At 40.1% G+C, this 14,276-nt stretch overlaps 1 protein-coding gene across 1 annotated transcript in view; it reads right to left on the minus strand.

The window, feature by feature from the left end:
- Nucleotides 1-14,276, minus strand: part of LOC117514036 (von Willebrand factor D and EGF domains) — a 99,644-nt gene that overhangs the window by 39,374 nt on the left and 45,994 nt on the right. The window contains exons 16-18 of the mRNA XM_034174320.1: nt 11,264-11,378; nt 5,286-5,539; nt 1,436-1,655 (exon numbers count right to left, since the gene is read on the minus strand). Of these exons, the coding sequence (XP_034030211.1) occupies nt 1,436-1,655; nt 5,286-5,539; nt 11,264-11,378 (589 nt within the window). The remainder of the gene's footprint in view (nt 1-1,435; nt 1,656-5,285; nt 5,540-11,263; nt 11,379-14,276) is intronic.

A 14,276-nucleotide genomic window follows, 5' to 3' on the forward strand; every position in this document is an offset into this window, starting at 1 on the left:
ATTATAATACTGACAAAATAATATGGGGGGTGGCCCAGTAAGATTTCTTTTCATAGGGCCCAAAATCCCTGGCAGCGCCCCTGACACTGGGTCCTGGATGACAACCACCCAGGGAGACAACCGATCCAGCCACACATCATAAAAAGTGCACAACAGCCGGGGGGGGTCTCCTTGGCATTTTTCAGCCACTGGGGTCTTCAACACTGAGGAACCTGTTTGCTGGATGCCAAGAAAAACAAGCCACATATCCAAAATACTCTTCATCTGAGTCTCCCTACTGTTTGACACAAAGTGGTTCCAGTGTTACCCAAGGATCCTTCAAACAGACCTAGCACCAACACTATCCAGTTGTCGATATTAGTACATACAGTACCCGACAAAAGTTTGGACACACTTTCCTATTCAACTGTCCAAACCTTTGACTGGTAGTATCGTTTGAAAGTGCATACACTGTCATTCTGGGGCTAAAAATCATTCAGTTTCCATATGGTAATTCAGCAACTGTCTCATTTTTCTCTCTGAATTAATTTCAAGTAGAAAGTTTATTTTATTGGCAATGTAACATGTACATCCAATCTATATTCTAGGTTATTAGATAACCAAAATGAGCATGATGAGTCGAATGTGCAAAAACCTATGAACAGTGTTTCCACAGTAACTTTGAAAAGTTACTTTATTATTTACTTTTTACAGTTACATTTTACAGTTGCTTTATACAGTTACTTCATTAGCAGTTGTGGACAACTTGTTGGCAGCTGTTGAATTTAACTAATAAAGTGACTAGTAATCTAACGGTTATTTGTAAGATTGAGTACTCAGAAAAGCAACTATTAGTTACTTTCCCGATTACTCAATCTTAAGAGTAACCAAGTTAGATTCCTAGTTACCTTATTAGTTACCTTACTTATGAGTTACAAGTTGTCAGCAGCTGCTAACAAAGTAACTGTATAAAGCTGCTAATGAAGTAACTCCATAAAGTAACTAAAAAAGTAACTAAGAAAATAACTTCTCAAAGTAACTGTGGCAACACTGCTTATGAAATGAAAATGAAGTTATTGCAAAAACACATGATGATTTTTTTTAATAAAGGGAAATAATGGTGTAGTGTTTAAAGTGGTGGCCTCAAGACTAAAGGCTCATCTATTTGATTCACCTTCAGACTGGAAAAACCACAAAGGTCTCTTGAACAAGGACCTTAACCCCTAACTTCCTCACTGTGTATAGTTGAGCACCATGCTTGGCAGCACACTGATCAATCTGTGAATGTGAGGCATCACTGCAAAACACTTTGGATAAAAGTGCTATATAAATGCTGGATTACTTATTTTAAAAACCCACTGATAACAGCAGATAATTTGGAACAGAGTCAAAAAGGCTACAGATTTACAAGAAAATGTTTGCAGAAGTGTTTGGGAGGTCTAGAGGAAGCAGTTACCTGTCATTCCCGGCGGGCAGATACAGGAGAAGGAATTGGGGCCATCAATGCAGCGACCCAGTCTGCAGGGGTTTGGTTTACAGTCATCAATATCCACCTCACACCTTTCACCTTTAAATCCATTGAGGCACACACACAGATATTCCCCAGTGCCAGCAGGGAGCTTGATGTTTGTCACGCACGAAGCACCATTCAGACATTCACAGGCATTCACAGACACCTGGGAAGAAAATGGTTTTGTGGGAAAATCACCTCAAATTTTAAAGAACAATAAATTACATAGACTAACGTGTTAAATATGGAGGGCAATTAGAGAGCACATTACTCTGCCAAGCTCCAACAGTCAGTTTTATCAGACATTTTCAGTTTATCTCTTTCTTTATCACTGTGAGAAGGGATTTTGCTTCTTTAAAATTCTTTAATCATGATTGGTGAACTTTGATGCTGACTGCTGACCTGTGATCCTTCTCTTTGATGTTGACCAAAGAGCTTTGATCCTGATGACTGATTTCACATCTTGATAGTTAATCGCTCATCTTTGAACCTGATCACTCACCTGTTATCTTTCAATCTTGCCAACGACGTTATAATTTTGACAGTTTGCTGACTGTTGATTTGATCCTGTCATTAGGATCAAAGGAATCATGATCAATGAGTAGATACTGAGAGTTACACCCAGGTATGGTAGTCAATAGAGGGAGACTGTTTTTGCAGGCCCTGGGTGACTGTCTGTGTGTGAACAAAATAACTCAGTTTTTATCCATATTGGTCTAAACATTGTGGAATGATTGAAAATCAGCCAAGAACAAAATCATTTTATTATTGCAAAAGCTTAAAATCAAAGCCATAAGTCAAATCAATATTTGTGCCCAATACGTCTCTTAAGGCAATATTTATGTTAATCTTAATGTTTATTTTGAGTACTTGGATAAAGGGACACCTGTGGTTACTATGAAACACTAATATGGTCACACGAGCTTTGAGCCTAGGTGACATAAATAGGCGTCAAAACTGTTAAGCTTTTTGGCAACAATAAGGATTAAACATGGTGGAATGGTTGTGTGGACAAAGTGGATCAATTTTGGAAACAGTTGATATCAAGCTCACAAAAAAACATAAATTATGATATCAATAAATCACAAATAATTAATCTGCATAACTATTTGTCAAATGTGTAAGTTGAGAGTGTTGAGAGTGAGTCTCCTTTCGAGCTGCTATTTGATATTTTAGTCAGGATCTACAGAATCAGAATGAAACATCAAAGGCAGGATAAGTGTGAAGAGAATCAGGATCAAAGCTCAAACACCAAAGCTCAAGGATCAATGGCAACGGCCACGTTTTGATCAGGATCAAACATCAAATATATGATCAGGCTCAAAGCTCAAGGATCAACAAAATCGTCAAGGATCAAAGGTAGGATACATCCACTAATAAGGGACAAAGCAGTCAGGATCAAAGGCAGGATCAGGATATAAGCTCAAAGATCAAAAGCCAGATACACTCCTTGATCTGCTCCAAAATATGATCAATCAGACCCAGTGTCTTCACTGAAATCCGATCATGTCTGTTTGAGAGCTCCTCAATAGAGGAAAGAATGTTGGGAGGATGGTTGTCTTTTGGTGCTTTCTCATCACAGCAGCTTCACATGTCCTGATTCCACAAATACATAAAATGTTTTCCAGTGATCAAATACTTTATTCTTCAATTGACCTGGACAGGATTACATCACACCACATCTAAACTGTTGTGTATTTCTGTAAGTATTTCGTCCCTCTCATCGATGCACTGCATTGTAAGTATATCCAGCAACAGCACCATCAAAAATTTGCAAATTCATTATGCAGATTGAGATGATTGAGATTTGCTTTTGAACACAAAGCCTGAGTAACTTTTTCAGGAGATGATCATGCCATTAGCTCCATCTAGTGAGACCAAGATGAAGCAGACAAGATGTGCCACTGCTTAAATCAAGCTTTGTATAATATTTAAAGCAACCAGAAAGTATTCACAGCACTTCACTTTTTCCACATTTTATATTATAGCCTTATTACAAAATGGAGTAATTAATTTTTCAGTCAAAATTCTCCTCACAACACCCCATACTGACAGCATGACTTTTGACATTTTTGCAAATTTATAAAAAACAAACAAACTATGAAATCACATGTACATGCGTATTCACACCCTTTGCTCAATACTTTGTTGATGAACCTTTAGCAGCAATTACAGCCTCAAGTCTTCTTGAATATGATGTCTCAAGCTTGGTGTACCTATCTTTGGGCAGTTTTGTCCATTCCTCTTTGCACCACCTCTCAAGCTCCATCAGGTTGGATGGGGAGCGTCGGTGCACAGCCATTTTCAGAACTCTCCAAAGATGTTGTATCGGGTTCAGGTCTGGGCTCTGGCTGGGCCACTCAAGGACATTGACAGAGTTGTCCTGAAGCCACTCCTTTGATATCTTGGCTGTGTGCTTTGGGTCATTTTCCTGTTGAAAGATGAACTGTCGCCCCAGTCAAGAGCACTCTGGAGCAGGTTTTCAACCAGGATGTCTCTGTACGTTGCTGCATTCATCTTTCCCTCAATCCTGACTAGTCTCCCAGTTCCTGCTGCTGACAAACATCCTCACAGCATGATGCTGCCACCACCATGCTTCACTGTAGGGACGGCGCCTTGTTTTCTCCAAACATGATGCCTGGCATTCACGGCAAAGAGTTCAATCTTTGTCTCATCAGAGCAGAGAATTTTGTTTTTCATGGTCTGAGAGTCCTTCAGGTGCCTTTTGACAAACTTCACGTGGGCTGCCTTTTATGAAGGAGTGGCTTCTGTCTGGCCACTCTACCATGCACACCTGATTGGTGGACTGCTACAGAGATAGATGGTTGTTTTTCTGGAAGGTTCTCCTCTCTCCACAAAGGAATGCTGGAGTTCTGACAGAGTGACCATCGGGCTCTTGGTCACATCTGTGAAGAAAGCACTTGTCCCCTAATCACTCAGTTTAGTCGGGTGGCCAGCTCAAGGAACAGTCCTGATGTATCAGAACTTCCTCCACTTATGGATAATGGAGGCCACTTGTTCATTGGGACCTTCTAAGCAGCAGAAATGTTTCTGTACACTTCCCCAGGTTTGTGCCTCGAGACAATCCTGTCTCAGAGGTCCACAGATAATTCCTTTGACTTCATGCTTGGTTTGTGCTCTGACATGCACTGACAACTGTGGGACCTTATATGTAGACAGGTGTTTGCTTTTCTAAATCTTGTCCAATCAACTGAATTTACCCCAGGTACTTCAGTTAAGCTGTAGAAATGTGTCAAGGATGATCAGTGGAAACAGGATGCACCTAAACTCAATTTTGAGCTTCATGGCAAAGTGAATACTTATGTACATGTGATTTCTTAGTTTTCATTTATAATAAATTTTCAAAAATCTCATAACATCTCATCACATTGTCATTATTTGGTATTGTGTGTACAATTTTGATGGAAAAAAAATGAATGTCATCCATTTTGGAATAAGGCTGTAAAGGTGAAGTGTTGTGAATACTTTCTGGATACACTGTATAAGTTCCTCCCGCAATGGCCATTTGACAAAATATATTTAAACACTGCAAGGTGGTGGTCAGTGTTGGGTCTTTGCATGATGCACTCCAGTGAGTGTTAATATTATTTGCTATTTATTTCATAGAAGTGCAGAAAAGCTGCATCTTTTGTGCAGGGTCGTGCATTGACAAAAATAATCCGTAGCATTTTCAATGTGTTTCAATGTGCATTTTCTGCACTATCTGTAATTGTAATATTCAGGCAAAAATATATAAATAAAATAATTGTATTCAGTGCAGAGATTTTATCATTACCTGCACTGAGCCTTTGGTCTCAGCGTTACAGTCGTCCATCACAGTAAAGTTGAACATGTGCACGTTGGTGGGCTCAGCTGTGGCTTTCCAGCTCAGGACTCCTGCTGAGGACAAGGACGAGTCTTCTGGACCTGATTCCAGACTGAAGAGTAACACTGAGCCTTCCGGGTCCTGAGCCTGCAGCTGATAGATGAAATTCTCCCCTTGAAAGGAGTGAAGATGGAACGAAGACTGCAGCACTGGAGGCTCGTTCTCTGATGAGAAAGGAACAAACAAGTAAAACACTGAGTAACACAGAAATAGTATGTGATGAGGACAAACTGGAATCAGACGAGCGACACGGCAATTTTACTCCACTGCAAAGTGGGGTAAAAAAAGTTTTATTTTGATTGTAGAATTTCAATTTCAAATCTGTTGTAAAGAACTGAGACAAGCATCTATAAAATTTTAAATCCCCATCCATCAGGATACAACTCACCACCATAGGAAGGATTTCTTTGGTCCCTATAAAAACTAATTTATTTCACCCCCTGGAGGGGGAGTGAAGTAATGTTTTTAGCGGCTCTGTGTGTCTGTTTGTGTGTTAATACATGTAATGCAGTGTAACAAGCCAACCAAAACCACAGATATGTATTACCGGACCAGTAGCTGAATTGGAAAATTAAAAATTGACATTAAAAAAAAAAATTATAGAAATATTTTTTATAGAAAAAACCACATCAATTTTAATGTTTTTTTTCACAAATTATTTGATAAAACTTGTTTTACTTATTTTTGTGGGGCCAACTTTTTTCATATTTAATTTTATTTTAAATATAATAATTTTGATAGGCTGACATTGTTCAGAAACCACAAAGAAAGGCTGAACAGTTGGTAAGCATATTATCAAAGACAGATTTGTATTCAGACAGATAGATAATAGAAATAATAGCATAATGACAGAAAAACGATCCAAGATATTAATGACTACTTGGACTAAGCCAGCAGAAGTGTACCAGTGTACACTGAGAGTGTCAGCCTTCACCCATTCACCCATTTTGACAGTGACATTCACTGGAAAGAGGTTAGGGAGTCATGAGGTCACTGGGCAGAGGTGTTTGGGGGAGGACATAGAGACTGTGGACAGTTTCAAATACCTGGGTGTTCACCTCAACAGCAAACTGGACTGGACTCACAACACCGACGCCCTGTACAAAAAAGGCCAGAGTCGCCTCCACCTCCTGAAGAGACTGAGATCCTTTGGAGTGAGCAGGCCTCTGCTTAAGACCTTCTACGACTCTGTTGTAGCCTCTGCTCTCCTCTATGCTGTCGTCTGTTGGGCCCCAGGCAGCACAGCGTGGGAGAGAAAGAGACTGAACAAGCTGGTCAGGAAGTCCAGCTCTGTCCTGGGCTGTCCTCTGGAGTCTTTGGAGGAGGTGGCTGAGAGGAGGGTGTTAACCAAGTTCAAATCCATCATGAACAACTCCTCTCACCCTCTGCATCGGACTGTAGTGGAGCTGATCAGCTCGTTCAGTGACAGACTGAGGCACCCTCAGTGCAAGAAGGAACGACACCGCAGGTCTTTCCTCCCTGCTGCTGTCAGGCTGTACAATAACACTGTGAAATAACCACATGTAATAATATGTCCACAAACCATGTACAATATTAATATGTCCACAAATCAGTGCAATAACAACTCGTCCCTGCACCAGTGTCACCTTATCACACCTAAACTCCATTTCACATATTGTAAGGAAGATGCTCCTTATCTCCTTTTCGTATATGTGTATGTGTATGGGTATGTATGTGCATATGTGTATGCATGTATGTGTGTATATGTATGTGTATGTATGTATATATATATATATGTACATATGCATACATGTGTGTGTGTGTGTGTGTGTGTGTGTGTGTGTGTGTGTATATACATATTCTATTTCTACCTCATTTTCTTATGTCTCGTACTGTTACAAGTATGATTATTATTGCTTATCCTTGCACATGCCGTTTGATGAACATTTTCCTCTACTTGCACCCATCTTGTGTGTTTTTTTAAGAGCTGACGTAACATGTGAATTTCTCCTCTGTGAGATCAATAAAGTTTATCTTTATCTTTATCTTTATAGTACCTTGTCAGGAGATTGAAGGTCTAAGTCATTAGTTTTCTGAGCCTGGTTTTATGACGCAGGAACAAAATGTCTTGGGCTAAGTCACAGACCAGTAGTTTAAATTAAGTGTCAGACTAAAAAAAGAAAATCATGCTGTGAGACATTTTAAGATTCCCAACTAGAGAGTTTGTGACGAAGTAAAGTCTGGGCTAAAGATGTGTATTAACTAGTTGTCATGCAAATAGTCTGAATGTTCTTGTCCTTTGCACATACTTGATAGCCTGAAAAAATATTTTAATGTGATTGCTAAATTCGAGTAGATTCTTGTTTGTGGTACTTAGATAACATAGTAGCTGCATGTGGGCTAGTGGTTAGCACTCTTGCCTTAGAGCAATATGGTCTAGGGTTTCATTTCTCCCCATGCCTGGTTCCTTTCTGTGTGGAGTTTGCATGCTGTCCCCATGTCTGTGTCAGTTTCCTCTGGAGACTCGGGTTTCCTCCCACTATCAAAAACATGTTCTTTTCTCTGCCCCTGAACCAGACAGCATCTCTATATCTGGAATTGGTACCTGGGTGACGGACAGTAACTGCCCACTGCTCCTCATGGTTGGACTGTTTCTAACTGTAATTAGGATGGGTTAAAAGCAAAGGACAAATTTTATTGTAATGATAATAAATGCCCGTGTTCCCTTCCTTCTTGTTCTTATAAAGAACACTCAACACTATGGGCTGAAGTTGTGGAACCACAAACAAATATTAAAATGGTGTTTTCCCTATTTTTGCCCACCGTTAAATTGCTTGGTGATTTTGCAGATGGAAACGGGAATCTGTCAGCTGTCAAACATGTCAATGTCAATGTCAATTTTATTTATATAGCACATTTACAACAACAGCAGCTGCCCAAAGTGCTTCACAGTAAAAACAATATCAAAACCATACCACAAAAAACAGAGCATTAAAATAACAAAATAGACAAAAACACATAAGACCAGACACACACAGCTTAAATTGTATTAAAAGCCAAAGCATAAAAATGAGTCTTAAGAACAGATTTAAAAGACTCTAGAGATGGAGCAGCTCTGATGTGCAAAGGCAAACTGTTTCAAAGTTTAGGCGCAGCCACCGAAAAAAGCCCGATCACCTCGAGTTTTTAATCGAGATTTGGGCACATATAATAAAAGCTGGCTTTCTGACCTCACTGATCGGAACATAAGGAGTCAAAAGCTCAGAGAGGTATTCGGGAGCCAAACCATTTAAACACTTGAACACAAGCAACAGAATCTTAAAGTCAATCCTAAATGTGACTGGGAGCCAATGGCGCAAGGCTAACACAGGGGTGATGTGCTCTCACTTCCTCGTCCCTGTGAGCAGTCGTGCAGCAGCGTTCTGGACCTGCTGCAGACGCTTTAGAGACGACTGGTCCAGTCCACAGTAGAGTGAGTTACAATAATCTAGACAGGATGTTATAAACAAATGAATAACTCGCTCAAAATCACACGCTGGGAGGTAAGCCTTCACTTTTCTCAAGATTCTGAGTTGGTGGAAACTGGCCTTTACCACAGAATTAATTTGCTTGTCCATTTCGAAGGAGCTATCAAAAATGACCCCCAGATTTCTGACAGAATCATGCACACAGGAAGACAAAGGACCAAGCACATCATATGAACCAGATGACCATGCAGGGCCAAAACCAACTTTTTCAGTTTTTTTGTCATTGAGAATTACACTTGCGCCATCTGACCTCCTTTAAACTGAAGAAGTAAAGTTGGTTAGAAACTGTGACAACTAGGTAAGCTGTCCTCAGACCAGCGCCAGGGGCACTGAAGAAACTTCAATGGCTTCAGTCTGCACAGAGCTGCTGAAAAATGATCAAAACAGCCCCGAGTGACTACGAGCCGTAAAACTCTGAGATAGATATCCATCCTCAGCTCTGCTGAGGAAGTGCTGTGTTAAAACCAATCCTCAAAGCAGACATAAGCACTGCACAGACATGAAGAGTTTAAAAAGTTTAAGAGAAGAATGATAAAAAGCACGAAACATTGAGCACTCAGAGAGCGCACACATTCCACCAAAGCCCAACAGGTTTATAATTGTCTGTTCTTAACTGGTGCTATTTCATCAATTCCATAACATGGGTATAATTGGAAAACATATCATCAGTGATGCCGGTAACGTGTTACTTAGTAACGCGTTACTCTAATCTGACCACTTTTTTTAGTAACGAGTAATCTAACGCGTTAATCTTTCCAAATCAGTAATCAGATTAAAGTTACTTCTCCATGTCACTGTGCGTTACTATTATTTTTCATTGTGGGTCGATAGCAGCATTAAACTTGGTCTGTGGGCAGGAGGTCGGGGTTCGACTGAACTGCCCACTTTAAGTGAGCTGTGAGCTTTTCATCCGCTGCTTTCTGCAGCAGCTATGACTTGTCGTCACCTCTTAAAGCGCGGTGATCAGCACACCTGCACTGAGCTTTACAAAGACATTTTTATGCTTTTTTTTCTCCTTTATTTAGAATTCTGAGCTGAGCCGCTCCATATCTGGTCGTTAAAAACAGCTGATCCTCCACAACGCATCAACAACTAACACTATTTTCCACTCAAATGCACCTAAACTCTCTTTCTGATTACCACATGATGTGAAAACGCACTAAAACTTTCTTACCTGTAAATCTGGTCATGTTTTCTGCATAAATAAATGTTATCCATTCTTTGTGCTTAAACGCCAAAGCAGGGGCGAATCCAGATGGAATGGGGGCGTGGGGCAAGGATGTGCCCCCCTCACAACACCCCTAGATTAAAGGTCCAATTTTGAAGCCTTTTTTACTACAACTACTAATACTGCTTATAATAATAAGAATTCCGACAAGTAAAATGTTTAGAGAGAATTTAAATGTTAGAAAAATGTTAGAAAGAATTTAATAGTTACATTTATAAACAATGTAGGTTAGAAATTGCAAGTTTTACTGTTACAGTGCTGTAAACAGTTAAATATGAGGTCAAGAAAGAGGTCTTTATTTTACTTTTTATAAAACAAGTATTTATTTTCATTGAAGTCAAGAAAGGGTGACTATAAAGTGAGTTTTGGCAAAACAAGTATCATTGTCATGTTGAGGTGGCAGAGGGTTGTTGTCGGCAGCTGGGGAAAATAACTAAAAAAGTAACTAGTAATCTAACTTAGTTACTTTTACAATTGAGTAATCAGTAAAGTAACTAAGTTACTTTTCAAGGATTAATCAGTAATCAGTAATTGGATTACTTTTTCAAAGTAACTGTGGCAACACTGTATATCATAACTCCATATTTATATTTTTATGGAAATTTCTGGATCATGTGGTGGCTCCACAGGATTTTTTTTTCTTTGGCTTGGTGGAGGTAGGTGAGAGCATTATTATTTATTATTAGGATAACACAATTTGTAAAGTGAACTTGAAAATATACATTTTGTAGGGAAAGGTTAGCGTTTCTGCTGTCTAATGTCAAAATGGGGGTTTGGGGGCGACCACATACAATAAATAACAATTAACGAAAAACAGCAATTGTTACATAAATACTGGAATATTATACTTGCAATAAAATGCAAATGTAGAACATTTAAAGAAAGAAAAAAACCTTGCACAACTAACTTCCAACTCTGACTCTTTCTGAATGTCACCTTCCTGTTTCTCATTTTCCCAAAGGTTTGGGTTCCTGGACTGAGTTGTTTGACTTGGATATTGCATGCATATTTAAATCATGCTAGCATACCAAAACAAACTAAACAATGAGAAAAAAAAATCCATACATTTTGTGGGATGCGTGTGGAATGAACTCGCCTAATTGAGTCTTTACCATGCAAAAGCAAAAATTCTTTAGTGCACTTTAGTAAACGAGACATTTCTATGGACATACGTTCTGCTGTTGACCACATGTATTTGGAGGAATCAGGGCGGCATGAGAGGCAAAGGCTGCTGGGACTAGACTCGCCTTCGCTGTAACACAGACCATCAATGATGCAAGTTTTTTCCTGAAAAACAAAAGACGTTTATAAATAGATTTAGGGTTAAAATCAAATAACAGCATTTAACAATACTGATAGCCATCAACAGAACAAAAAGTGTCAACTATTTTGAAAATAAATTATACATTTATATAAATTATCATGCCATTTGTTAAACTTCCCCCATGACTCTTACAGTAATTGGAGAAAGCGGGTTGGAAAATTAATGAATTTCTTAAACTTATGTATGTGTATTACAGTATGTGGAAAATTCTATGTTGCATTAACATATGGTAAAGTAAGTCCTTCAACGTCTCCCTTGTTTTCACTCAGGGTCACCACAGCAGATCTGAGGTGGATCTGCATGTTGATTTGGTACAGTTTTTACACCAGATGCCCTTCCTGACACAATTCCATATTACATGGATAATGGGCAAGAGTGGGTTTAAACCAGGATCCTTCTGCACCCCAAACAAGCACACTTACCGGTTTAGCCACCACCCCTAGACTTTGCATTGATGAATGGAGTTTTTAAAAATGCTGGATGCCCTTCCTGATTCATTTCCTGTTTTACATGGAGAAAGATGGCCCTGGTGTTCCCAAGCTGTCTCCTAGCCAAGTGCTAATCAGGATTTCACTTCTGACATCTGATGAGATCAGGCATGTTCAGGGGGGCAAGACTACGGCACATTAACAAATGGTTTAAACTATATTACAGTGACACCCTCCTGGTTCCTCTAAGTTTTTCCAAGGTAGGGTAAGGTTTCCTGGAATGCATATCCATGAAAGTGTGAATGGGGCATAAACACCAGTATTATTCAGAATAATGTTCCCTATTCCACTTGGATTGATCAAAAGGATAAAAGTGTTTTTCTTCATATTTTTTTCTTAACATAAAACCAGCAGTTCAAATCATTGTTGCAGGGATCACAACAATTGCAATTCATTTCATTTTGACAGTTTCTACAGGTGTGAATACACAGTACATCAAACATTCTGGCTCCATTATTTTGTCACTCTGTGGGCCTCACTTCCTTGGTTAAAACTTCAGTCTTGTTCGAATGGCAACCACTGGAGAAGTGGCCTTTCGCAATTTGGGTCTAATTTAACAATTTGGAATGTGACAGGATGGCTTAGTGGTTAGCACTCTAGCCTCACTGCAAGATTTTCCTAGGTTTGCTTCTGAGCTGGTCCTTTCTATGTGGAGTTTTCATGTTTTCCCTGTGTTTACTTGGAGTCCCTCTGGCTGCTCTAGCTTCCTCCCACTTCCAAAGAGATGCAGGTTTGGTGACTTGGTGACTTTAAATTGACTACAGTTGTGAGTGAGAGTGCGACTGAGTTTGTCTATGTGTGTCAGTGGTGGGATAGCCCCACCTTTTACCCAGTGACTGCTGGGGTAGGCTCCATCCCCATGACCATTGACGGGAAAATACGGGTTCAGAAAAATGGATGGATTGAAATGTGTGTACAAATTTTGGCTGTATTAATTTGTTATTCGATGGTTCTATTTTACAAGGTAAAAAATTCAGATGGATCCAAAAGGAGGAGTAGCAAATTGATGTGTTGATCTGATTTCCATTTCCTGTGGAAACTTTAGACAGAAATTCTAAATTCTGGCTCAGTTTGTGATCCTATGGGCCTAGTTTGCTTGGAAGAAAATTTTGATTCATCCTAAAAGAACAGCATTAGACAACAGCTGGATGAATATCAGTAATATCACGAGGGACAACTATGACCATTTTTATACACTCAACAAAAATATAAACGCAACACTTTTGGTTTTGCTCCCATTTTGTATAAGATGAACTCAAAGATCTAAAACTTTTTCCACATACACAATATCACCATTTCCCTCAAATATTGTTCACAAACCAGTCTAAATCTGTGATAGTGAGCACTTCTCCTTTGCTGAGATAATCCATCCCACCTCACAGGTGTGTCATATCAAGATGCTGATTAGACACCATGATTAGTGCACAGGTGTGCCTTAGACTGCCCACAATAAAAGGCCATTCTGAAAGGTGCAGTTTTATCACACAGCACAATGTCACAGATGTCGCAAGATTTGAGGGAGCGTGCAATTGGCATGCTGACAGCAGGAATGTCAACCAGAGCTGTTGCTCGTGTATTGAATGTTCGTTTCTCTACCATAAGCCGTCTCCAAAGGCGTTTCAGAGAATTTGGCAGTACATCCAACCAGCCTCACAACCGCAGACCACGTGTAACCACACCAGCCCAGGACCTCCACATCCAGCATGTTCACCTCCAAGATCGTCTGAGACCAGCCACTCGGACAGCTGCTGAAACAATCGGTTTGCATAACCAAAGAATTTCTGCACAAACTGTCAGAAACCATCTCAGGGAAGCTCATCTGCATGCTCGTCGTCCTCATCGGGGTCTCGACCTGACTCCCGTTCGACTTCAGTGGGCAAATGCTCACATTCGCTGGCGTTTGGCATGTTGGAGAGGTGTTCTCTTCATGGATGAATCCCGGTTCACACTGTTCAGGGCAGATGGCAGACAGTGTGTGTGGCGTCGTGTGGGTGAGCGGTTTTCTGATGTCAATGTTGTGGATCGAGTGGCCCATGGTGGCGGTGGGGTTATAGTATGGGCAGGCGTCTGTTATGGACGAAGAACACAGGTGCATTTTATTGATGGCATTTTGAATGCACAGAGATACCGTGACGAGATCCTGAGGCCCATTGTTGTGCCATACATCCAAGAACATCACCTCATGTTGCAGCAGGATAATGCACAGCCCCATGTTGCAAGGATCTGTACACAATTCTTGGAAGCTGAAAATGTCCCAGTTCTTGCATGGCCGGCATACTCACCGGACATGTCACCCATTGAGCATGTTTGGGATGCTCTGGACTGGTGTATACGACAGCGTGTACCAGTTCCTGCCAATATCCAGCAACTTCG

Source organism: Thalassophryne amazonica, chromosome 7, assembly GCF_902500255.1.
Source record: "Thalassophryne amazonica chromosome 7, fThaAma1.1, whole genome shotgun sequence".
In the NCBI taxonomy this organism is placed as follows: domain Eukaryota; kingdom Metazoa; phylum Chordata; class Actinopteri; order Batrachoidiformes; family Batrachoididae; genus Thalassophryne; species Thalassophryne amazonica.